The following is a 26,531-nucleotide window of genomic DNA, read 5'->3' as shown; positions in this document are numbered from 1 at the left end:
AAAAAAAAAAAAAAAAAAAAAAAAAAGAAAAAAAAAGAAAAGAAAAAGAAAAAGAAAAGAAAAAGGCACCCACCCACCCCACCCCGAGAAAACTAATCATCTGTCAGGTTTACAATAACGTGGAAACTACCAATGAAACAAATTGATGATAAAAAAAAAGGTATTTTAATTCCCATATAACTGTAGTTCAAACTCATCTCAGCTTCAATCAGCAAAAACAATGTCTTCACATCGTGTTACTGTTTACTGATGGAAAGGACAACAGTAAAGCTCGTCTCTTTCAATACATACCAACTTGGATCAGATGGAGCACCGTTAAGATTCTGTCCATCAAAGCATAGCTCAAGGCTATCACACAACTAGCATAATTTAGTTACCTGATATAAAATAGGAAAAATATACTCCTTTTAAAATGAAACAAAGCTGAAGAATATGGTGACCCTCAATTGGTTTTTATACAGTACTGTCACACTGGCCTAGCTATGTGTTATGGTAAATGCTCTGCATATTTACTCGCTGTGACATAACAGCACATCAGATGGATTGTTCTGATGATTGCCTGAACTCGTTTGTCTTCGGCTAGACAACACACAAGAGTTTAAGATAAAGATGTAATGCCCTCCCCTCCCTACGAAAGAGGCCTGAAAATCATTGGTACAATATTACAAGCTTAAGAAAAAAAATCCACATCGCTACAAAAATTCAAGTTTAAATGCCTTATAGAAAATTTGAAATAAAGAGCATAGGGAGCAGATCATCCTGAAAAGTACACAACTCAAGGAGCGTTGTTTTGCTTTGGACTTTGTTTCGTTTTCCTTTTTTAAAAAAAGAAAATCCAGCAAATTAAGTCAAATGCAAAAGAGTTAAATGTAACTGGTTTATATTAAATGCTAGCAATATCCCATTAAATACAAAAGAATAAAAAATAGTTTGTGTTCATTTTAAGTGACGAACGATGGGCACAAGAGCCTAGTGTCCAATTTATATCACATCAACTAGCCAAAAAGCGGACAAGAAATTATATATCAAAAAGTTGTTTAATATGACACTTTCTCCATTCCTTGGACTTTTATTTTGTAGGACTGAGGTATACAGCAGGGAAGTAAAAAATGTGAAGGGGGGGAGCCTTAGAGGGGGAAAGGAGCTTTATTACAGATGCTTTTTAGTATGACTGTCTCTGACTAAGTGGCAGAAGAGCAGCCCATGCTCTGATCAGTCTGTTCCTTTGAGAACCGGTCATTTCTCCTGCAAGATTGCTCTGGAACTGTTAAGTCAATAGCAACTTTCTTGAAAATTCAAAACTGTGAGGAAATAGACTAAATTAATGCCATTATTAACTTCTCCAGTGCTTATCACCTGTACCACCTGCTGGCTTAAAGCCAAAACTTTTAAAACCAAATTTCAATAAATTCTTGGCATTATCCATGATGCATATTTAAGTAATTGGCTTTCACCTATCAGCATATGGGAGAGGTAAAGTTTGTATGGCAAAGACATGCTTGTGGAAGCAAGCCCACTAGCCCAAATTAGCATTACTGGTTCACTAGAAGTATGAGTGGATTTGGGGATGCTGTCTTTGTACTTCCACACCAAGTTGCAATCTTCATTCATGTTAACAGATACATGAATGTGTAATGTAAGTACAGTTACTATATCTGAATAGGACCCAAGTAGCTATATCCTATAAATAATAAAAAATACATTTTTCTTTTGATAACTGACTGTAGATGTGAGGACTCTGTATAATTCAACCAAACGGTTGTATGCTGTACAGTCCTGTGCAAATATCATAAAAAATTAATAATCCTTTTTTTTGCTATAAGGCTTTGACCCTACATTTTTCACAGCAACTTAACTACCATCCAGCCTGTACCATATCTCACAAGCCTTCAGTCCAAAATTCAAATAGTCAAATAGTCAATCCATACAGTGTCCATCTGCAGCACCCTGAAGTCATATGCTCTCGTCAGTCATCTAAAGGCATACAAACTTCACCAGATTCATCCCATCGAGACTGGTCATTCTGTTCTTCTACGTCATCACCAAGCTCTTCATCACCTTCTCCCACTTCGTTTTCTTCATATTCTTCATCCCTAGGGAAATCTGTGTCCTGCACCTGGTCTGCTCCCTCTTGCCCTCCAGGCTGAGATTTATCTGCACAGTCTACACAAACTCCATAGCGTCGAGATCCGTGTCTTATTCCAACACTGGCTGCTAGCATGAAGATCTTCTTACATACCATGCATTTATACTTTTTATCCTTTTTATGCACCTATGGAGAAGAAAAATCAACAGCTGAAAACACATGCATCACACTAAAATACCACTAATGATAATTACTAATAAAAAAATCACGTAGTATCAACTCAATATTGTTCAGAGAAAGAGCACTACTAGAGTCTCATTTCCACTTGAGCTATTCCCACAACCAACCACCACCTTACTGTTCAGCACACAGCTAAACAGCTGCCTGTTCAACAAGCAGTCATTGGCCACTCACTGCTCAAAGCCACTGAATGGCACAGAAGACAACACAAGTTTATGCTGCACACAGTACCATAACAGACATGCTGTCCATTTAGAAAACTACCTTTACAATATTAAGCTCCAGAACCACCACAAACAAGAGTTTAAATTCTGTGGGAAATGGAAGAGCATTCCATCTCCCTACTCCCACTAGCCAGTCAAGCAAAGCCAAGTCTAATATCTTTTCACTCCATTTCCACTTTCTTCCTTAGGGTGAGCCTGCATACAAAGTTGAACTACTGTGGACTAACTTGAGGAAAATAAACCTTAATATGTAGCCAATTAAGCAAGTGTTACAAAGCTGTGCTTTTACGAACAGGGAAGAATGAACTAAGAGAACTAAGAGAACTAAGTAACTAAGAGAAGAACAACATAAAATTAGGCCAAGATACAAAGTACTTTAGTCCTTCCTAATATCTACAGCTGATACAGGATGTATTTTTCTCCAGCACCTAGGCTTGTTACCATACTGTTTTACACAAAGTAAAATTCTTTAGATGTTCCTTGTGGGAGGTGGGGGAGGAATTGGTTTTCTGAATCCACTGTGCACTGCAGGTTAAACACAGAACTGAACTGACTCTACAATGATTTTCACCTTGCTTGACTTCATCTTTTCGGGAGGAAACATCTTTACCTCAAGACCTGGTCAGATACTGTAGGACAGAAAACTGAAGTGCCACTGTACTGGTCCTGTTACAAGACCTACAGGGTACTGCTGCTACCTCCTGGAGTAAGGCACCTCCACGGTATCACCACCAAGGCAATAGTGACCTTACTTCCCCTACCGAGTCACAAAACTGCTCCATGCCATCATCACCTCCATCACCTATACACGATACAGGACAAGGTTCTTCAGACTCGGTAGCCCCTGATGTCCTTCCTCCCTTCATGGACTTATGTCTTCACCAAGTTATAACAGGGGAGCAGGATGAGAGGGAGCAATTTCATGGTGGAAACATATTTAAGGTGAGAGAATTCAAGTGGAACGTAAGGAACACTGGTTCTAAGATTTACTTCATAACTATTAACATGAACTGTTCCACAGGTAGGCACGTTAAGAAATCTGAAAACTACTATTTATCAGAATCACAGAATGGCCTGGGTTGAAAAGAACCACAACGATCATCCAGTTTCAACCCCCTGCTATGTGCAGGGTCACCAACCAGCAGACCAGGCTGCCCAGAGCCACATCCAGCCTGGCCTTGAATGCCTCCAGGGATGGGGCATCCACAACCTCCTTGGGCAACCTGTTCCAGTGCCTCACCACCCTCTGTGTGAAAAACTTCCTCCTAATACCTAACCTAAATCTGCCCTGTCTCCATTTAAAACCATTCCCCCTTGTCCTATCACTACCCACCCATGTAAAGTTGTATCCTCTCCTGTTCTTCAACACCTTCTAGAATTGCATTCTTATAAGACTCAAGTCATCATTTTAAAAAAGGATTCTTAAGTGACTTTAGAAAAAAATATTATTGATGGACATTAGTATATTCTATGATAACAGGTTAGAAAGGAAAGCTGGGAAGACTTGCAGCTCTTCAGTGCATTCAGATAAAACCCTAGAAGCAAGCAGCATTTTCTACTTATTTGGGAATAAGAAGCCAATTGCAAGGAGGCTACAGAGATCTAGAGGAACCTTCACGATGAAGGAGGTTTAAAACATGTTGTAAAACAAGAATTGTTTTTATATTTTACTTTGTACTTTTAAGATGACAGCTTGGAGAAATACCATCATCTTCTCAACAGTAACGTGAAATTACCTTGAAATATTCTCTCAGTGTTTTTTGATACTGCATGTTCCCAGAAATAATGAGAGGCAGTTATTAAATAGATAGATATCTTCATCCAATTTATTTACACTATGATGAACGTAAATGAAGACGCCACTTACACACACACACACACACACACACACACACACACACACTGATGCCACCTACCAAGGAATGTCTCTTGACGTGCTCTCTTCGAGTAAACAGCTTCCCACAGATGTCACAACTGAAAGACCTCACGCCTGTGTGAATGAGCAAGTGTCTCTTTAGTGTTCTTCTGTATTTGGCTACATAATTACAGTGTGGACACTTCAGCTTGTTCATGATTAAAGTAGAGGAATCACCTACAAGAAAACAAGCCATCAGTAGAAAAGATGATGAAACAAGATTTTTTCAGTCTGTTCTGCCTGGTGAACAAAAATAAGCCAATGCCAAAAATGCCAAAACAATAAAGCACCCACGTGAGTTTTCATCAGCCACATCAGGACAATGTCTGCCTGCAGAACACTACAAATACTGGTGGACCCAGCATGTGTGATCTTGCTAGAAAAAAACACTGATTTGTAAACAAGGAACATTAAGTACAGATCATTTATTTGAAAATAGTTATTACTGCATGAGTCAGAGTAAGTGACTAGTTAGCAATATTCCACATTACAGAGGTCAACTATAATCAAAACCACTGTGCTCTGGATTCTGTGGCATTCAGACAGTTAAAACCTTCTCCCAATATTTTTCTTTTAGAACCACGTGCAAGAACCACCCACCTGGAGATACAAATCAGCATTACAATTTTAAAAAGGTATAACCAAGTAGAAATGAATGCTGACATTGACAAGAGGAGGACAGCAGAGACAACGTGATTCTGAAATAGCTACAAAGGTGATTAGTTCAGATCTTAGCTATTCTGCCCTCCAAATCTAATTTAGTTTAAGCATAGAAGAGAAAACAAGAGCAGAAAAGACTTCTGGAAGTAGCAATATCCCAGTTCTTTCTTATGAAGAGAGTTATTTGTATTGCTTGGACCAGGAACAACACAGCTTGCTCAAAGGTTATCTGCAAAACCAAGGTTTACTACAGCTGCTTTTTGCTACGTGAAACAGAAGAGCTTAGGATTCTGTGACAGTTGTGAAAAAGGACACATAGGAATAAAGATTTTGAGAAAAAGATACAGACTGGACTTACTGTGAGACAAGAATTTATGAACATGATTGTAACCATATACAAGGGAAGCATCCAAAAAGCTCAAAGGCCTCATTACTATGTATGAGAGTTTCTAAAATTCACACTGGCAGGAAGAAAGCAAAGCTGGCCAGTTACGTGCATGCCTCTGTGTAAGATGCACACAGTTAAAAAGCATCAGAAACTCATCATGACATCCAAGTTAAATTTTGCTAGTGTTCAAAGATGGGCCTTGGTATGTCTGAGTACTCACACAAGTTGTGTGTCACCACGTCATGTGATGGGTTACGTGGAAAAAACAGTTCCTGAGTTGTAGGGCTTTTAACTGCAGTCTTATATACATCAGCAGGGGTCTGGACAGATGGGCATCGGGGCTGTAGGACAGGAACTTAATAGCAGGCAGATCTCAAAAGGCCTGTTTTAATCTTTTTCTCACTAGTAAATTTCACCTCTGATGCCTCTATTTCTTCCCTTGTAAAACTGAAATTCCTTGAAGTAAACCATAAACACAAGTAATATCTCAAAGTGCTACAGAGAAGCAGGATCACTACTGCCTGCTCCTGTAAGTTCCTAAGTTCTCCCTCTTCTTACTACAATACATTTAAAGTATCTAGCAATAACACTCTTAGATGTGGTGTTTTTGGGATACATTCCAAATGTATTCAGACAAAATAATTACACATAATTGTTCACTTGAATAGGTTAAGGCACAGAAGCTGTATAACCTACTCTTCCACAACACCAATCTGACTGAAGAGGGATTTAGTTATAGCTGCACTGAGTTCAAAGCATTTACTGTGATTAAATTTTTATTTATATATAGGGAAGAATACTGAGATGCACTTTTATAGACAGATAAAAAGTTGATTAAGCATTCAAAGTCTATTTATCTGCTATTAGCTTACTAAGGAAGGTTAAAAAAAAAAACAACAGAACAAACTAACAACAATCACACCACTGAGGACTTCAGGCACCTACAAATTGAGGCACGATACAAGAGTTAAGTTATATTCTGTTTTCACCCTTCCACATATTTGAGTTCATTTTAGTTTCTCCAGATAAGCAGCTTTATTGACGTTAACCAAAAAGGTAAAAGGAAAGGGGGAAGAATACGTAAACACGTAATCTAATAAATCTCTATGGAAGTTAATCAAATATTACCAGCAGTGACACACAGGTTAAAGCACTTGTAGCAGAAGCAAAAGAAAGCAACCTGCTCTGTATCAGATATACTTGCCATTTTCCCAAGCATCCTTTGGCCAAGATTCTGGCAGCAATCCATACTTGAAATCACTTGAAGTACCCGGCAGCAGTCCATACTTGAAGTCACTTGAAGTACCCGGCAGTAGTCCATACTTGAAGTCACTTGATGTCCCCGGCAGCAATCCATACTTGAAGTCACTTGATGTCCCTATTACAGACACAGTACTACTTCAGCTTTCCTGCTTATCATCAGTCAGTTTGTATCTCAAACTATTTATCTTTCTTGAACCGCAACAAAAAAGTTTAAAAGGTTAAAACTCTTTCCATAGTCTTTCACAGTGAGATGAATAAAGCTGTATTCCTGATTTAAACGAAATTAGGTCTTTGGATTACTCTCCATGGCATCATTTTTTCTCCCCATCTTGAGAAATATTCAAAGCCTCTTTCATACCACAGGAGCATTTATGGTAAGGATATTTTATTCACTCACTATCATCATGACAGCACTTAAGAAGTTTTCCAGTGGTTTCTCTTCAGAGCTGCTATGTTCAGTGACTTCATCTGGTCTACCACAAACAGAGTACTGGTTGGTACAAACGTACATGTTTTCCATCAGAAGTGTGATTTGCTTTATTGCTTTAAACTATCTCAGTGGTATATAAAGTGCTTTACATACCTTTATTTATATAAAGTCTCCCTACAGCTACATCTAAATCCATTTTTGGATAATCATCCCCATTACTCTATAACCACATCAATTCAAGAGATCATAACTATTAGAAATAAACCAGCTTGAAATACTAGTTTGGGTCTTTAGACAAGCTCTTCATGAAGTCTGTATGGTTTTTGTAGCTTTTTCTCCCTCAGAAGAATAGAATTAGTCAGAAGCAAACAATAGCTTAAAAAGAAAAAGACATTTACTTGATTTTCGCTTGTTTGAATTCTACACTTCTGTAATATCTGCATGAGTGAAAACAGATTACATACAGCACAGAACTACAAATAGTTCACTAAAAAAAATCACAGTAGGCATTTGACAATCGTGTTTGTAGGTCAAAGACTCTTCTGGCAAGAGAGCAAATCAATCTTACCCCCGATCCTCAAGACAGGAGTTTGCTGGAAAACATGAACTCATAAATCCATTACTTTCCTCACAGGCACATAGTTGTTAAATAAACAAACTGCAATGGAAACTGGCACATTTCCTTTCATTCGTCCGGATGGTGCTGAGATCCCCACCACACTGGATTCCCAAACGTCACTGCTGTCAGAAACCTCGAGAGGGACTTCGCACAGCAAGTACTTCTATTTTTTCCTCTCAAGCCTGAGACAGTCGGTTTTAATAGTCCACAGACTTTTTCACTTGTCCCTATACTGCTCGTTCCAAGGATTTTTCCAGGAAAGGAAATTCTCTTAGAGGATAAACTACATTTTCATACAGCTAGTGGTAAAAGCAGCACACTGAAACACTTCTGACTTCCAGTTTTACTGGAAAAGAAAGTACAGATTATATATCTTCACAGTATTAGGCACAGACATTAGTCATATTTAAGGCTCAAGCAGTATTACAGTTGGCAGCAGCAATTGCAGCTGCAACACGAGAAGACAACGGTTCAAAAGAAAATAAATGAACAAATAGGAAACGTAGAATTTTACCAGATCTTTCACACAATGGCAAACGATAAGCAAAGCAGCCGCCAAACTACAGGGTCAGCATAAAGCTATTCCATCTATCTGAGCTTTTCACAAACTGAGCTGGATTGGACAAAGTAAGAGAAACACCAGTATTTTAACTAATCCACCTTAATATTTTGATATAAAAAGAAATTCAGGGACGTGTGGGGGAGGTAAGACACACTCTCCCTCCACATGATAGCGAGGGCAACAGTTTAATAAAACCCTTTTAAACTACAGACTCTAGTCGTTCTTATGTCCAAAAGAGGCAAGAACTCCTTACGCTAATTTGAAGCTATATACTCCTGCAATGCCAGCTCAACAGCTCAAGCAATAGAACAGATACCCTATGGACATGCCAACTAAACATTCCTTTGAGGTGAGCAGTAAACCTTCCTTCAGCAATGTGCAAGAAATGAAGAAGCACTGTTGTACATCTCCAGGCAACAGCAAAGAGACCTCAGGGCCCAAAGCCTCCGAATTAAAGCAGGCTTTGGGAGCTAACAGAGAAAAACAAAACTGTAGTTTAAAACATCAGACTTTTTATTTATAAGCTGTCTCCCTCTGCCCCAATAGAAATGCCCTGTCTCTTGTTGAAAGCAGATCTACAGTTGAAGTACTTTAATCACTTTCCTCTCCCTTATAAAAGGATTATCTGTAAAATCAACAGACAAGGACTGGACTGCTCACAGGTGTAGTGCACACTGTGCCCTGGCATATTACCTTACTTCCTTCTAAATAAGCATACACAAAAGACTGCCACTAAGTAAAGATAGACCAAACCAATCGCATTTATAACACTGATGCTTGGAGAGTTCTTCTGGAACTAAGAGGACACACATTGAATGTCATAAGGATCACTTCTGCTCACAGCTGATATTGAAGTTCGAACAAACTTAAGAGCTCAAATCCCTGGGTAGGTCTAGATCTTAGTCTAAGACACGGCAGAGAGCCAAAGAGACTTAAGACCTATAGTCTAGTGCAGATAAAAAGCTACTAAATCTGTCTGCCTCCAATGCAAAAAGACCTGCTGCAACATGAAAGAACACTGGTATAGATACCACAGGAGATAAGAGCTTGCTGCAGACATTTCAGTCCCTGCAGAATAAACAACTAAGTAAATCCTAATTACACCTAATACTTATTCCTTCTCAAAATAATTGCTGACTTAGAAAGCCTACTTTCTAGATAGAACGTATACCCAATGTGTTCAAAACAACTTCGAATGTCCAATGGCTCATCGACACAGGAAGGACAAAGAGTGCGACCAGGAAGCGCAATGCCTAGCCTCACGTAGCTTCCCAAGGTGGACACAGAGTCTACAGTCAGCCAAGCTCCATACTGTTGCTAAGCTATGGCATAAGATGCTAGAGGACCCAACGGCTCAAATCAGTCTCTCCCATTACCCCCACCCAGGCTACAGATCCTCTCAAACCTGCCTGCAGCTGCAGTCACTGTCTAGCTTGTTCCTGCCAAGGTAACACAGCCCAACTGATTTTGACAGGAGATTGAGGGCAACAGCATAAAGCAGTTGTGCTGGTAGATCAGACAGGGAGGGAGGGGGACACGAGAGAACACAGACAGTAGGGAGGAAAACAAAAAAAGGCAAGTAATTAGAAGCAATAATCTTCAGACCAGTTCATCTGTCTACAACCTTATCTTAATCAAAGCATGCCTTTCGACAGCGTTGTTCATTTCTAAAAACAGGTGTAAGCTAATAATTCAGATGTCAAAGAGCCTCCAACATCCAGCCGTACTCGGACTATGCAAGGAGAAGAGGTTTCTACCAGCAGTGCCATGTTTAAAAGAGAAACACAATCAAAAGAACAAGCCACAAACCGAAATAATAAGAATAAAGCAACACAAACTGATTAACTATCAGCATTAAAACTGTCAAGATGTCAGTCTGAGATTAGGACAGTTCCAAATACAGTTAAGTGGTTGCGTAGGTTTTTACACAACAGAAAAACTTACAAAAGACTTTTACTCTCTAAAACGTGCTCCTTCTCAGACAAAAGGATAAACTAGATTCAGGCACTGAAGTTTTAAAGGCAAGAGGTGAGGGGAGTATCGTCAGAAAGAAAACACGTGAGCAGAAACATCCTTAGCTTGACAGTTCTGCTTTTTCTGCATCCAAAAATCTGCTGAACTTCTGATAAGGAAAGAGACACTGGGTGGGAGAAGATTATGTAGATCAATGAGAAGATCAATGATAGAAGCCTTTGAACGGGTCATTACAGAAACGGATACGGAGGTAAAGTGCATGGAAGGATACAAAACTTCACAGGAGATATAGCTGTCCGTAATAAATAACTTCTGTTTTCTAAAAGCCATTCCAAAAGAGGAGGAAAAGGAACATGGCTTTTCCCTGCAACTTTTCTGACACTTGACTGTTTATTCAGACCAATTTAAAAAAGACAGAAAGTAGATCAGATAAGCGATTAGGCCAGAGCTTTCAAGGATTGTAAGGAGAGCACTGGTAATCTACTGATACAATCTGGCTTGCTATTAGAGCTGGATTTGTTGCTTATGTTAAGTAACATGTGACAGAAAAAAAACCAGCACTGCCAAGAGCTACATACTGGCAAGGTGAAGAAAATACATTGTGCTGTTCATTCCCAGCATATTACTCACTTCTTTAACCTTGCTTCTGAAAAGAGGTCAAAGCAGATTACTTCTGAACTGCCTCTTGCAACAGAACCCTCTGACAAACTTAAGATATTTTGCCAATCCAATCTACTAACACTCCAAATACCACTCCCAATGGCTTGTAATTTTTTGCTATTTCCCATTCATGAAAACTGGTTTACAGCTTTAACTACGGAAGCAGAACCACTAAATAACTCTGCCAGATAACCACCAACTGCTGCCAAACAATAATCTATTTATTTTACGTTCCTTCCAAAAGTCTGTCATTCACTGTCACTGCTTATAAAGCTAGCTTGCTGATCTCTCCATAAAGACTACAAAAGTGAAATGTGAGCTACTAAGGGCTGTCCTGATCCACATCATTTATTTGTGGAGGAGCTACTGATCTCAGGGAACAGACTCAAGGAAGAACTTAGATCAGAAGGAATCTCTGAAGGTCACTTAGTTCAACCCAGCTCAAAGCAAGGCTAACTTCAAAGCTGGATTATATCTGGCTTTGAACCTTGCCAAGTGTTAAATGTCTACAAAGACAGAGGTTCCATAAACCCTCTAAGAAATCTGCTCCAACAAAACTGCTTTCACAGTCCAGTCTGCCTACAGGTAGAATTTGCCTTGCTGCAACAGATGCTTTTCAGAGGTGCACAGAGGAAGGCAAGTGTCTGGACTCATGCTATAAAATCCACTTAAGACTGTGACAGACTGCAGGTATATGCCCCTCCAGCTTCCCTATGCTAAATAAATTCTGTATCCCAGCCTCTCCTCAACATTTCTCCAGTTTTTCAGATTTCCTTAAGTACCCACCCACTGGACTCCCTCCTGCTTAATGATACCTTGGGCTGCCCTGAACTGGGCACAGTATTTAAATGTGGTCTTGCAAGCCCTGGATTCAGGGAAATTATCTCTTCTCACAGCCCACTGGCTATGTTCTAGCTAATTTTGCCAGTATGAGGTTAGCCTTCACTGTTGCTATGATGCATGGCTGACTCGCATTCAACTTGCTGCCCCCAAGGACCCTTGGTTCTTTTCCTCAGTTACTACACAGTCACCCAGTGCTCAGCTGTATGATGCAGTGGTAGAAGAAAAGGCATTCAGTAAAAAAGGAAAATCATCAACTTTATGCCCACTTCAGCCCTAACATAAGGGTTCTCCACACAGTAAAGCTGCTCTTTCTGCACTGGTAGGGAGTTGCTATTGCTCCCTATTTATCAGCTACATTTTGTTTTTAGGCCATTCAAGAAAGAACTAAATTAAATCAAGACAAATATACTAAGAAAACATGCTTCTCCATTAGTATTTATTCTTACATAAAGACACAAGCACAAATACCATCGCTGCCTAGATTGTTGTAGTCAGAACAACATTCTATGCTAAACAGTTTTAAGAAAACATTCAAGAATGCTTAATTTATGTTAGCTTCTCTAGTAGTAGGCAGTCTTAGAAGTAGCAGCATCCTTGACCAAAATGATTATCTCAGGATCATCCATTCCAGACAGACTTTGCCAAAGCCTGATAAGGACAACCAAAGCACTGCATCTTTTCATGGAGCTTTGAAGAAAAGCACGGTACAAGACTAAGATGTAGACCTGTAAAAACACAGATTTGTACAAAACGAACAAAGAGCACAAATGAAAATCTTCCCAAAGAAATAATATAACCTTGCTATTCAACAGTATCCTACTCATAGTATGAAGTTCCTACGATGCAAATACTTCTGATTGTATAAATTTACTGATGCCTGCTAGAAACCGGTACAAGAAAGAAATGCTGCCTCAGTTTCTTCCACCCCATGAAATTACCCTGAGACCTGCGGGAGACAACTTCAGAATTCTCACAATGCACAGAGAATGAATGGCTGTACAGCAAAGAGAATTCAACAGGAGAAACTGAAAATACAGCTGAAAGGAAACATTCCCTGGTCAAACTTAAAGTCAGTTGAAACGTATAGCCCACTATACTATACCTACAAATGCTGAGGTTGACCAATCCTTTCTCTCAAACAAAACAAACAAAAGCAAAAGAACAACCAAACCCTAAGGCCTGCCAACCCCAAGAAACTGAACAGCAACTGTTCAATTTACACTTCTATAAACTCTTATGATACAAAGCCACTCTAGTGTAAAAGCACTCCAGGCAGTTACAGTAGTTTAATTGAATTGAACAGGTCTGCCAATGAAGAAAATCTGGAAGTTAAACGGGGAACTTATTGCTGTTTTAGTGTCAGTGAAGTCATTATTAAAAGTCCTTTAGCAGACCTCTAGCTGCAATCTAGGAGTAGATATGCATGTGAAGACAAACATGTAGGAAATCAGGGAGCTGTGGCCCAAAAAAAAAAAAAAAAAAAAAAAGACTATCTACTTTCTAGAATAATCATTATCAGGAATAAAACAGTGTTTTTTTTTCTTTCTTTTTTATATTAAGTAATCTGTATTCTAAACACATTCCATTACAGTCAGCAGCAATCCAAGAGGATCTGAAACTTCTCAATCAAAATCACTTTCACTGCTCAGAGTTGACTTTCTGAGCTACGTTTTTGAGGCACAGAAGGGAACATAGCTGAAAGAACGGCACAGCTAGCTTCTGCAGGCAGAGCTGCATATCCCAAGTGAATCTGAAAGATATGCAGCCTCTGCTTTTCTTTATGGAGTTGTTGCCACCATCCTTACCATTTCTTAAATAGCTGAGGTAATGGAAAGATTAAGTCAGCGCTTCAGACTGATGATTTCTTTAATTCAAAATGCTGCCTGTGTTTTGATTGCATCCCTTAAGATTATAAGATCAGTTGTCTATTCCATCAGAATGTGGGAATCTACCTGTATTCAGGATCATCCCTAAAAGAGGCAAATTTACTGGGCTGGACTCCTGGTTATTGGACTCTCTCTGGATGTCTTTCAAAATCCACAGGGCCTTTATTTCCTTACTACATAGGAAATGGAGCAAATAGAGAGGTTAAACATTCATTAAACAATTCTAATCCTTCAACCAGGGTACAGTACTAGGAAAGAAGACTGGGGGAAAAAAAAGCTTCCTTTCCTAATGCTGTGTTGGTTTTCTTCATATGCGAGACAGTCCAGACAAGCTCAAGCTCATCAGTCTTGATTTCTTCAAGTACAGAGTTATTTAACTCTACTGTAAAATGTTTATCAAGTTACGACTTGAGGGAGCAACATATGACAAAAACTGTGACTAGCACTACATTTTTTATAAGCAGCTTTAGACACTACTTGTAACATTATGAAAAGTAGTTGCTTTTATAGCCAACTGAATGCAAATCCTTCTTTAGTCTTCTAATCCTTACTACAAACCTACAAATTTATCCAGAACTTTTTTCCACAAAAGGCTGTTTTCACCCTGTCCTTGTTTTGTTACCCTTTTGTCAGATGCCCTCCAAACTAACATTATCACATTACATAGCCTGAAAATCATGCAAACAAATGGCCTGGTGTTAGCTTCACAAAACCAACTGATTACACCATTAAAACACTCCTAAGAACCAACATGGTCAGCTCTGGAAAGCGTAAGGAATAATAATTCACAGTTTTGTTATGAAGTCTATGAACAGAACGCATATTCCAAAACACAAACTCAAATGGAAAAACAATTCAGTCGTGGTGTAAATTTATAAAATCTACAAATAGACAGCAAAAATATCATTAATTAGAATCGCTGAGCTTTCATGTACTGGAAACTGACTAAAAGATACCGACTGATCGCACTGTTATTTCCTCCATGGTAAATGGTTAATTGCAGGATGCACTCTGGTTGTAAACAGTAAAGGCATTTTTAACAGATTATCAACTAGAAGGGGAAACAGCAAGATAGACTGTACAGTTCAGTGAGAAGGAACTCAGCTATTTTATTTCACATAGTTAAACCTGGGGAACATTTGAAAGCATCAGTAGAAGCAGATAAACGAAACAAAACCAAATTCAATTTCAAACTCATCTCAGTTTTACAAAGTGTTCTGCAGCTCAATGTGCTCCTTACAGGCAAGGTGTTAAATATAAAGCCACTGGTAATGCAGAGTGAGAGGAAGGAGAACTGAAGTACCCTCATAGCTATTTGTGGGAAAACTCACGTTCACATTTGCTTTGCTGGGCTAAGAGGCAAAAGCATAATTCAGAAATTTTTACTATGACTTATCTAACACCTTCCTAGTAGTGCCCAGTCAGAAAGTCCAATTAGTACAGAATTTAATTAAAAGGCTTTGGGCTGTGTCCCCCCCCCCCCATCTCTGTGCATTGGTTTCCATTTTAAGTTTTCATTCTGAGTCCTTAAACTGGCTTCCATTCCACCATGCCATCTATGGTACTTCTTCCCCCTTTGCAGAAGAGCCAAACAACCTAAAACCATCATCAAGGACACAGCAACTCACTTTGCATGTAATCAGACATCTAATAACCACAGCTGGTGTTAGTTATCCCCATTAGCACACCACAAAGTGTAACTGTAGAAGCTCATTCTTTCTCTTTCAGCAACCAAAGGGACATCAAGTGTATTACTTAGCTTGCATCACAAGAATTTACTATTCATTCTTTTTCTTCTAAACACATTGTCTTATGTCTGTTTCAGAAAACATTTTCTCATGAGTTTATAACTGCCTATTCATTTTGTTAGTTTTTCCATCTTCACAAAAAACTTAATCCACAACTGAAAAGTTATCATGTAACTTGCAAGTTATTCTACAACCCATTCTTGTCATTCTTCCAATTCCCCACTCTTTCTTCTCTCTCTCTCTCTTCTCTCTCTTGCACCTTTTCTTGGGTCTGGAGGGAAGAACTACAGAGTGTTTTGTAGAACAAACGCACATATCATCTATGGAATCTACCTTAACTTATCCAGCATGCAGTAGAGGAGAAAACACCAGCTACTGAAGCATAATTAAGACTGAAAGTAAGCAGTATCATGCTCTACCTCCACCATCTCTCACATAAGTTTTTTAAAAGTCAAGGCTTTAGTATAAAGTTATTAAATGTGGTTTCCAAAGTAGTTCTAGTACTGACAGAAATATGTGATTATTTACTTAGTACTGCTCATGTTGCAGTCAAAGTACCAAGGGGATCATTAGTTGACAATACTCTGTGTTTTTTTAGTTTACTTACGAAATGAATTCACTTTCTACAATCATAAAGCTTTCCATGATTTTGGACTTGACACCACAGCATAAATTCAACACATTTAATACCGTTATTTGCATCAAGATGTAGCATGAAATATATTTTATGACTTAATTCTGCAGTACAGTGGAAGACTGGAATCCTCAGTATTTCTGTCCAGAAAACTGAACAAGTTCAGTACTTGTTCAGTCATCACTGAACTGCCCCACTATCTGTTACTTCGACGGTAAAGCTCCAGCACACCTATTCCAAGTCTGCAGAATGCAAACAAGCATTTACTTCTGTAGCTGAGCACACCATTTGTTAGCTGGATTACTCTCCGTAATGTTTTAAACAGTAAAAAACTGTAACTGTCTAACCCAAATAAATCAGAAGTAAAAACCACGCACTAAATTGCGTCAGGAACTCGATATTTGTGCAATTTCTGGCAACTCAGATCCCCATTCCTGCTCCAGACTTTCTGCTGCTCTTCTTAAAGCTGCTGAAGCTAAATGCATGCTAGCAAGTAGTGCCACGCAGCACAAGTAGATCTGTTAATGTGCCTGCTGAAGACCCAACCCTCCTACCATACACATTCAGAGCTGTTTTTACTTCAGGCTCAATCTAACACTGCTGCTGTGGACCCAAGGTCTGTCAGTGGTTGGCATGTAACAAGCACATTTCTGAAACACTGCTTCCATTTTCCTCCCACACAGAAGAAACTCTCTGTAGGCCAAGCATGCTTCACAACATTAACAAAAGTACACTAAGAGAAGATCAGGAAATCCACTTTACAAGAGTACTCTCAAGCTAAACTGAAAAGCTTGTGTGGACCTACCCACTGAGTTCGGAGACAAGCAGCCCCACTCAAGCATTCACAGAGCGAGTGTCAGTTCCTCAGCACAGCTGATTTCCCACATCTGCTCGTGTTGTGTCACGCTACTTGCTAACAGCACGTCATCTCCTGTGTTGTCTGCTCCTGCTCTCAACCAAATATAGGTGCCTGTAGCTTCAGTCTGCAGTATTCTCTATTGTCACGTGTTGATGTGGTGCTCATGTATATGTGATGCAGCACAGAGATACCACGTGCCATCTGCTGGACTGCTATTCACGTATTGCCTCTTCACACCTCAGCAGCTGCCAGCAACAGAGATAGACTTCTAACACTGTGGGCAAAGGCATCTCGGGGCCCCAGTACAATTGGCTTGGTCACAGCACTCCTGAAAGGATTTCTTTCAGTCTTGTTTTTCAAGAACAAACTAAGGTCACCTCTCCTTCCACCAGAATAAAGACAGGTTTCCTAGACATTCCTGAAAACTCAAGTTGCTTTCAAATCTCCTTTTTTCATCACTGGAATACAATAATATCCACAGAAATACTATGTACCCACAGGTCTCAGTGCTGGTGCTTTTTTCAGACAGTTGAGTTTGGTGGGTTGTTTTTTTTCTAGCTAGTTAATTTACGTGTGGGTTGTTCCCCACCCCCCAGATTCTGCCATTTGAACCTGAGAAGCAAAGGTCATTCACAAGCCTCTGAGATATTTGAAAAAGACATGCATTTTAAAATGCCTCAGAAACATTCATTTCAAGAACTTTGTTCTAGCTACATCTCACATCTGTACTCTATTCAAGAGTCAACTCTGAAACTACAAATATTCAGAAGTCATACTTCCAAGGTTGATAATCTACCTAGAAATGATACAGACAAAAAACAGTATTTCAAAAATACATGTTTCAGCTACTCATGCGATACAATAGTAATTAAAAACTACCCCAAATCCTATGTGACAGTATTTACCTAGAACACACTTAACCTTATTCTAGCACTTTTATTAACCAATGATCCTTGAGAGAAAAAAAGAAAACAAAAAACCAAGGCCACGAAAAGTCAGATCCCAAGATTTGTTTAAAGGACAGTTCAACACAAAGATCTCTCCACTACGTGTCATTGGGGTATCTCTTCCCCACCTGCTGCGTAAATCTATCTGCTTTAAGAGTTAACAGGCAGCATTACTTCATCTTGTAGCTTTCCAGATATACACAGAATCAACAGCATTGCAACGCTGATTTCTGCTTCTTGCTGAGACTCAAGGAGATGACCACAAAAATTTCTGCTAGTGAAAGGAAGGAAAGTAATAAGGCCATCCCCATGCAATCAGCATCAGCTATCACGTCTTGATTTTGTGCCTAATTTTAGCTAGAGATTGAAATGTAGACATGAGGATTTTAGCTCCTACTAGCTGATAAGGACCTGCAACCAAACCTCAGTTGTAAAGAACACGTTACGTACCACATGGGATGGGTTAGACAGTTCTTTTCTCTAGCTGAAGATGCACTGCTGCAGCACAAGAGGGAGAAGCAGGTTGCTGAATAACGCTAAAGACATGCTGATTTTACTAAAACACCTTACCCACCACCATGCCTGTAAAAAAGTCACGTTGCCACATACTTGATTCAGAAATTTAATTTTCAAATTAAGTGATTGATATTAAGCAATATTTACCTGCTTCTTCTTTAATGAATGACAGATCTTCTTCCGGATATGGGACTGATGGTTGCAACACTGAGCAATCTTCTGAGTTCTCTTCAGTATTAGGTGGTATATTATAAATAAATCTTTTTGCAGTTTGGTTTTTCCTTCTTGCTTTTCCAGGTTCTTGAACTGATTGTCCCTGTGAGCCCATGTCATTCCACACAAAAACTTTTCCCTCACCTTGAGACTCATTTTCGGCCATTTCAGGTGAGCTGTCCTGGACCCAACTGCAGTCATTCATTTGGTAGCTTTCAATTTGGGCCTCATCAATAGAGTAACCATCGTTCTCAGTTTTTATGCTACTTGCCAAGTTGGTAAGGTTTCGTGTTGCCCAGAAGCTGGCAACTTTCTGATCCCTTGGAGACATACCATCCCTACTAACAGACCTCCTGTTATAATCCACGACAACGGTCTCCGGAGCTTCTGATTTTATACTTATGTTTAAGGCATCTTTAATGAAATTGCGGCAAGACTGGACAACCTCCGTCATCTGAAGGTAGCTGGCCACTGACATCACTTCAATGGCATTTTGGCTCGTAAGCACGAGGTTCCCAGAATACAAGAAGTCCAAAATGACAGAAAAACCTTGAACAGCAACAACATCTAAATAGGTAACAGTGGTTTGGTTACGGCTTTCTTTGTTTGTAAAGCAATACAGAGTCTTAAAGAAGCGGCTGCCTGCAACCAGGATGTTCTTGTGAGCTCTGAAGACTCTCCCACTCACCACAATATTGACATCACAAAGAATGCCTTTCTTCCTCTGCTCATTTAGTTCTTGCAGGAGCTGATAGCAGTAAGAGTTCTCATTTGGCCTGCTGTTAAAATCACAGTATCCTTCATTATTCAGTTCTGACGGTAACTCCGACTCCTGGAATTAGGAAGAGAAACAATTAGCTTTTCACAAATGTTCTCTTTAGTCCTACAACACTACTAAAAGGATAAGAAACTAAAGGTAATGTTATTCCAATTTTTCTTAATTAGAATCTTGGTTATAAATGCAGGCTGGAATGCATGTTTGAAAGAACATTCCCATCATCTAAGAATCACGTTCCCAGACTGCACCCTCCTCCCATATTTGGAACAAAACTGCAAGAAAGTTGCCATTAAGGACAAAGGAAATAATATTTTGGGCCAAAAGTAAAGTAAGATTTAGCCAAGAATGAAGTACTTGACTTTGTTAATCCATACATATCAAAGATTCGCAGTCTCTTTCCTAAGATTTATCTGGGCAGCTCTCACATGCGCAGTTCGTTCTTCCTTAGAAAACTCCCCTTGAAGTCAATAGAGAACCTTGATCCAGACTCAACAGTAGCTCATTACATAAAGATGATCACTTTATCTCCCAACCTGCGTCTAACTGTTCTACATCTTCTAAAGAAACTATAGCATTAGAGTGCTTGTAACAACAGGTGCATTTCTACAAATTAGGAATTTTATTTTTTTTTAATTTCCCACTGTAGAGGCCTTAGACTAAATACTGGTAATACAAGGGAACAGAATGCTGCAGGTGCCCAAACAAATGTTAGGCTTTCGTTACACTACTTAGCCAAGACTTCCTTGAATCAAACTACACTGAAACTTCCCAGCAACACCATTTAATTGGTTATCATACATGGACAACACATACTTATATGCCTCTCCGTGACCTTGTCAAGAAGTGATCTTAAACATAGCTTCAGACATTTCCCAGCAGTAGAATCAGACAATCCAACACCAAGAAATGAATTCCTAAATAATTAGTTCAGGCAGAAGCTGGTGAGTAACGAGAGGTTTGAAGTAGATTTTACAGTACTTTATAACTGTTGTTTAGACAGTGATGATTCAGACCTGCTACAAGAGAAGCAGCTAGAACAAAGCAGAAAACAACAAAAAAACCCCTCATACTTACATTAATTGATAGGTGACATCAAGAGCATTGACGATGACACCACCTTTTTTTCCACTAGATCTCTAAGAGACCCTTCCTAGCAATTAAGAATAGTTTGGAACTGGCTGGTTCCATTATGATTTTGGATAAGAATAGACTGCATTTTGCAAAATTCTTTCCTCTAATTTTCAAAAGTGACTCACAGACCTAGGAGGTAGGGGGCATTAAAAACTGCACTACCTCAACGTTACAGGTCAGCTTCAGTAAGTGGGTTTTCATGAGCTCATGATGTAAACTGGGGCTAGAACGTATCCTGAAAATGAGTACTACCCTTAATCTGGAATTATGGCGGAATTGGCTATATAAAGAAGCCATTTTCCACCATACAGGAATTATTGCCTTAAATCAGCACTTGCTTCAAGTTATAATCCCAGTGTGGATCACTAGAATGACAGCTGAGGTCACAGAATCATGAGGTCAAACTAAATACTTCAGAAGAGATTATTTCTATCTCTAAGCAGCAAGCAACGTCCAATATGATCAGAAGAGAAATTTTCCAGCATCTCCTGCAGAGAAAATTCAGTTTGTTGCCACATTCAAGACACTTCTAAACCTCTACCCTTTTTGGAAAAAAAACTTCAGTGGAAAAAAAGAAAAAAAAAAAAAAAAAAAAAAAGAAGGCAGCAGCAAGACAAGCAATTAGGCTTTTATGTGAAAATGAGGCACAGATCTTCGTCCAGCCTCAGCTTACTTCTTTCTGCGTGCTCTCTGACAAAGGCAAGCACTCCCTCTGATCAGAGCACTGAAACAGGAAGCACGTCGCAGATGCGACAGCTCAGCCTGCCACGGAGTTCTGAGCATTTCGGAGCCAGGCAGACTTTCTCTTAGTCCACAGTACAGTTTCAAAACTCTGACTACACTGACTTCGGGTCAGAATAAAAACAGAAGTGACGGTATTGAAGTGTCACCACTCTGGTCGCAGCCAAACATCAGTGGCTTGTGTCTTACACACAGTCAGGCACACGCCACAACACCTGATGGAACTTCATTTCCTGAGACCAGGCGACATTGAAGATTACTCTGCAGAAGGCCTTTTCTTTTTATGCTTGACTACACAGAAGCAAGGGAGAAGTATTAGCAATTAACAGAGAGCATACACATCTTTTTTTCCACCTAACTGCAGTACTGAACACAAGAGGTTAACTGCTGTTGGAAGCCAACAACTCTAATGCTGTACCGTGAGCTAAACGAAAGCCCTGACATCAGAACAGTTAACAAGTCTGTGCAAACCAAGTGTGACAGAGTTAGCATTTACTATGGGAAAAATGAAAAAAATGTAATGTCCCTTGGAGACTTTTAAACATCTCCCCTCTCTACAGAGAAAGTATAATACAATTCACTGGGAGGTAAAGTTAAGAAAATAATTACAGGAAAAAAAAAAAAAAAAAAAAAGAAAATTTATTTTCAAATTTCTATTACCCACGTTATGCTCATAGCAATCATCACAAGGGAACTGTTTTTTCTGATGAGAACCACAAACTACTATTTCCTTAGATGCCAATTATATTTTCAGAATACAAACAAAAATATTCCCCTAGCTTAAGTTACCTCACCACCAAACAGCTTTGTCCTTGACAACTGATAAGAAACCCAGAATAGAATGGAAGACTTTCATTCTTGTTTGTGGAATTTCCAGCATCAGCCTGAAAAGCTTCCCTCTATAGGTGAGATTAAGCAGTGGTCTAACAGAACACGAACTGAGCTCCGTTTCAGTTAACTGGTCTCCAAATACCCCCAAAGACAAAATGACTCCTCTGTATGTGCAGCTCGGTAGTGAAAGCCGCCTAACAGCTAACTGTAGCAGAAAGACGATCAGAAGCACTACTAGAAACTTGCTTCCTTTCTCGCAGTGCCACCGGCACACTCTCCTCCTAAGAGTGAAAGCAGAAGGGAGGTGAAGGAAAGCACTCTGACCACAGATTCCACCCTGGCTGTATGCATATTTAAAGCAGTAAAGCCACATTTTTGCAATCCCTTCCCTACTGCCACACCTTGCTCTACAGCAACTTTTCGATGCCCCCAAATTAATTCTCCTCCTGAAAAATAGATTTCTTACGCGAGTGTGGCTGCAGAGGGAAATCCTCTCAGAAAACAGCCCCACCAGCTGCACGCAGGACACTCTGCTGCTGCTTCACAAGCCTCAGCATCCCTCAGGAAACTCAGCATTTGGGCACTGCTACACTAAGTGCCCAACACCCAACCGAGTAGCTCCGGGTCTGGGAAGAGCACTGCATAAATAAATCCACTGTAAGTGACCGTCCTTACTCTGAAGGCCTGACTGCCTCCTCAGCCAGAGTAATTGGAGAAGTTAACTTAGAACACTACAATGCAACTTTACATTTGAAGCACGACTTCTATTCATCAGTGCACACACAAAGCAAACAATTACAGTTCAAATGGAAAAAGTAACACATCAAAGGCCTTCCTCCTTTTGGAGAGCTTCTGCTCTAAACCAACGCGCCTGCTAGGCTGGAGAAAGCTTTTCTGGCACTAATGCCAAAGCACAGCTTCAAATTATGTCCACATAAAAATGTGTTTTAAGAAGCAGCTTTGAGGATAGGAACCACAAACAGATGATAAATCTGCAACTCGCAGATCTAAATTCATCACAGAACTAAAATGTTTGGCAGTGACTTCCGAGTAAGTCTCAATTCTTTTCAATTAGGAGAGAAATAATTCCTCCACAAGTCTATTTAATAAAAAACTGAAGATAGTTTCAGACTGCATTATATCTCTCCTTAAGTTTTACCGTAGCAACACAAACTAGTTTCAACTAAAACAGAAACAAAAGAATGGAGATTTTTGTCTTCGAAAGCAGCACCAACCGACAGCTCCATACCCCTGAATTGCAGCAGCTGTAACCACTTGTGTGTTTTGGCATTCTGAATTAAAAGTGTCCCAAAAATAAACTGAAATCATCACTCACTCCTTCATGAGTGTAATATCCAACAGACCTATAGAAATTTCCACTGCTTTACTGTCTTTAACACCTACCATTTCCTTTTTGCACTTAAAGGTGGCACTATGCCATATGTTTATTAGCAGCTGCTAAACATGCCCTGCAGTTGAAAGTTGTCAAGTCAGGAATACATATGCATTGTCTCTAAGACAAAGAGTGAAAGACCTCTCCCAAATTTCATTAAATTTAAAAGGCTTTGCTGCCTCATTATGTACGTTGGAAATACAGTCAGGGTATGAACTACCTACTTTTGTTCCAAGTATCTGGTATCAAGGCATTAAGATAAAAATAGGGCTATTGTTTCGGCATTAGTTAAACATATGGATCAAGAGGAGGAGGAGTGCTTTACAAACGTGAAAGGGGACAATAAGGGCACAATAAGTGCGAAGAAAACACCCATTCCTAACCATATTTACAGCAGAGCAAGTGTAACCCACAAGTGCACCACAGAAAAACTACAGTGAGTCTTGAAAAACTGAACTCCTCTCTTTGTAAGAAGTTCCCAACTCAAGTGCAATTGCACAGGGATGCACCCAGCAATGTTTCTACTCAAAATCACCATTCCTACAGCTACCTTACAGAAACTTAAAGGTAAGGCTTGGACCAAGTAATATAGTGCAAAAGAGGCACTGACACTTACTGTTTCATTCATTATTACAATCATCATTTTTTTCCCCATAGATTATTAGTGATACAAAGGTAGAGGATCATTTTATAAGGATTCTCACGACAAGGAAAGGTTAACATTCCAATGCAAGTAATACTTGCACTAACTTTTAAGCTACCCCTTTCTCCTCCACATCAATTAGTCTTATGACAAAGCATAGAGCGGAGTACAGAAGGAAAGAGTATTACTTTTAGTAAGAAAAAACAGCATGGAGTATGTTTTATTTACACATAGCTAAGGGCAGTAAAAGAAACTTTCACATGTGACACGAAGTAACAATATCTGCTGGGAGGGAGGCTGCACAGTGACAGGACATACCTCTGTGGGGTAATCACCCACAGCAGGATGGCCAGGAACACAACACGCAAACACGAAACAAAAAAAAACATTATTGAAATAGAGAATAAATTGCAAATGAGAGATTCAAAATAGAAACTGAAGGTATTTAAGGCAAGTCAGGCCAAAATACTGCAGAGTAAATATCAAACCTCAGACTGCAGGAAACTGATAGTGACCTACCGCCATGAAGCGTGCACAACAGCCGCCTCACAAAGCCAGCGAAAGCACTCACCCAATAGGGAGCATTACTCATCTTAAAGGTGATCGTCGCCTTTATAAACCCCAAACAGCGTCTTGGATAACTGCTATTACTCCACAAATCATAACGTTTGCTTTGCAATCCTGCAGGAGTTTCACACAAAACTTGCGTTCCTTTACAACTAGCTCTAAGAACATCACTCACCTAAGGTATCTGCCATCCTAATGCCCTACCCACAGATTACAGCAGCAGCTCTTGTCCAACGTATCCTGAGCTCCTTAAGGTGCTCAAACAACACATTTAATGCAAGCACTAGGCTATGAGCTGGATGCCGGTACGCCTGCACAGCCACGGTAGGGGCTTAAAGGAGAGCTCAGTTCTAAACTGGCAGACCACAGTGATTGGGGGTCTGAGTGCAGCCAACAGCTCCAGGACGAACCTAACCCACAGCACAGCACACCGCAGGCCAGTTAGCCCATCTGAGTGGGCTTCAAGCAGCGCAGGCATCCTTTGGAAGGAAGGCTGGCGATTCAACGAGACCATTCTTTAAAACATTTGTGGATGAAGAGCATCGAATTCACCCCGACCCATCCACGAAAGCAGCCAAGAACTCCAGTAATTCTAAGTTCAGCAGGAAACAACAAAGAGCTCGGCCAATCCAAAAACGTTAGAGGAGATGCTGGCGTATTAACGCGGCTTTCAGGAAACCACATGTTTATCTCAAACAAACACCGAGCAATTACACATTTCTGGCTAAGTAACTCGATCTAAAGCAACCCGTTTGGTTAAGATTGAAACGGTGAAGCCCGGCCCGCAGCAAACCGAGCACGGACCACGGACACCCGTGCGATAGGACGGCGGAACAACGGCGATTTCACGGCGGTGAACGCCGGTTTCACAGGCCGGACACTGCCCTGCCTCCGCCAGTACCGCAGGAGGAAGTTGTAACTCGCATTTGTAAATCAGTGCAAGAACACTGCCGTGTATACGCAACTGCCGCCGCTTTAGATAAAGGCAGCCGGGGATGCGGGTCCGCTGAGCTGCGGACGATGCACGGAGCCGTGCGAGAGAGCTCGCGCACGTGGGGAAAGGGAAGGGGGAAGAGCAAAACAACACAAAAGCCACCAGAAGATAAGAAGAAAAAAAGGCAAAAAAAAAAAAAAGAAGAAAGAAAGAAAGAAAGAAAACCTGCTAAAAGGGGAGGGGAAGGCTGGCCGCCGCCTACCTGCTCGGCGCTGCCCGGCTCATTGAGGCGATGCTCGGCGGAGAGGTGGTGCCGCAGCAGCAGGGCCCGCTTGTAGTTGCGGGTGCCCTTGCAGAGTTCGTCGTGGCCGCCGGGCACGGGGCCGCCCGCCAGGATCAGCTCGGGCGGGGCGGCGGCAGCCGCCGCGGCGGTGCACCAGGCGCAGGACATGAGGCCGGTCTCCTGGCAGTAGTAGAGCCATGGGAACTCCTTCAGCCAGGAGCCCTGGAAGGAGACGTGCAGCTTCTGCAGCAGCGACTTGGGCCTGGCCAGCGGGAAGTGCCGGACGCTCTCCCCCTCCCCCGCGCCCACGCTGCTGCCCTCCGCCTCGTCCCCGCCGTCGCCCCCGGACCGCCTGCTGCTGCTGCAGCTGCCGCCCTCCGCGCCGCTGCCGTCGCCGAGGCTGCCCCCTTCGCCGTCCTCCTCGTCGTCGCTGCTGTCGCTGAGCGAGCCGCCGTCCTGCGCCAGCTCCTTGCCCTCCAGCAGGCCCTCCGGCTCCAGGCCCTCCGCGCCCTCCAGCTCCATCTCCTCGTCCGCCCCCCGCCCGTCATAGCGCTTCCGCGGCC

General features: G+C 40.8%; 1 protein-coding gene across 1 annotated transcript; it reads right to left on the bottom strand.

The window, feature by feature from the left end:
* Positions 1 to 142: 142 nt before the first annotated feature.
* On the bottom strand, positions 143 to 26,526 carry ZBTB10 (zinc finger and BTB domain containing 10; the record flags this gene model as incomplete). Its single annotated transcript, XM_042836275.1, has 5 exons — positions 143 to 2,272; positions 4,467 to 4,642; positions 6,718 to 6,891; positions 18,602 to 19,499; positions 25,948 to 26,526. Coding segments are annotated over 5 exons (2,133 nt in total), but the record flags the coding sequence as incomplete, so codon positions are not given.
* Positions 26,527 to 26,531: the final 5 nt, after the last annotated feature.

This window comes from Centrocercus urophasianus, unplaced genomic scaffold, assembly GCF_019232065.1.
Source record: "Centrocercus urophasianus isolate 14NV4802_14NV808 unplaced genomic scaffold, USGS_Curo_1.0 seq_584, whole genome shotgun sequence".
Taxonomy (NCBI): domain Eukaryota; kingdom Metazoa; phylum Chordata; class Aves; order Galliformes; family Phasianidae; genus Centrocercus; species Centrocercus urophasianus.
This window is presented reverse-complemented; position numbering and strand designations above follow the sequence as displayed.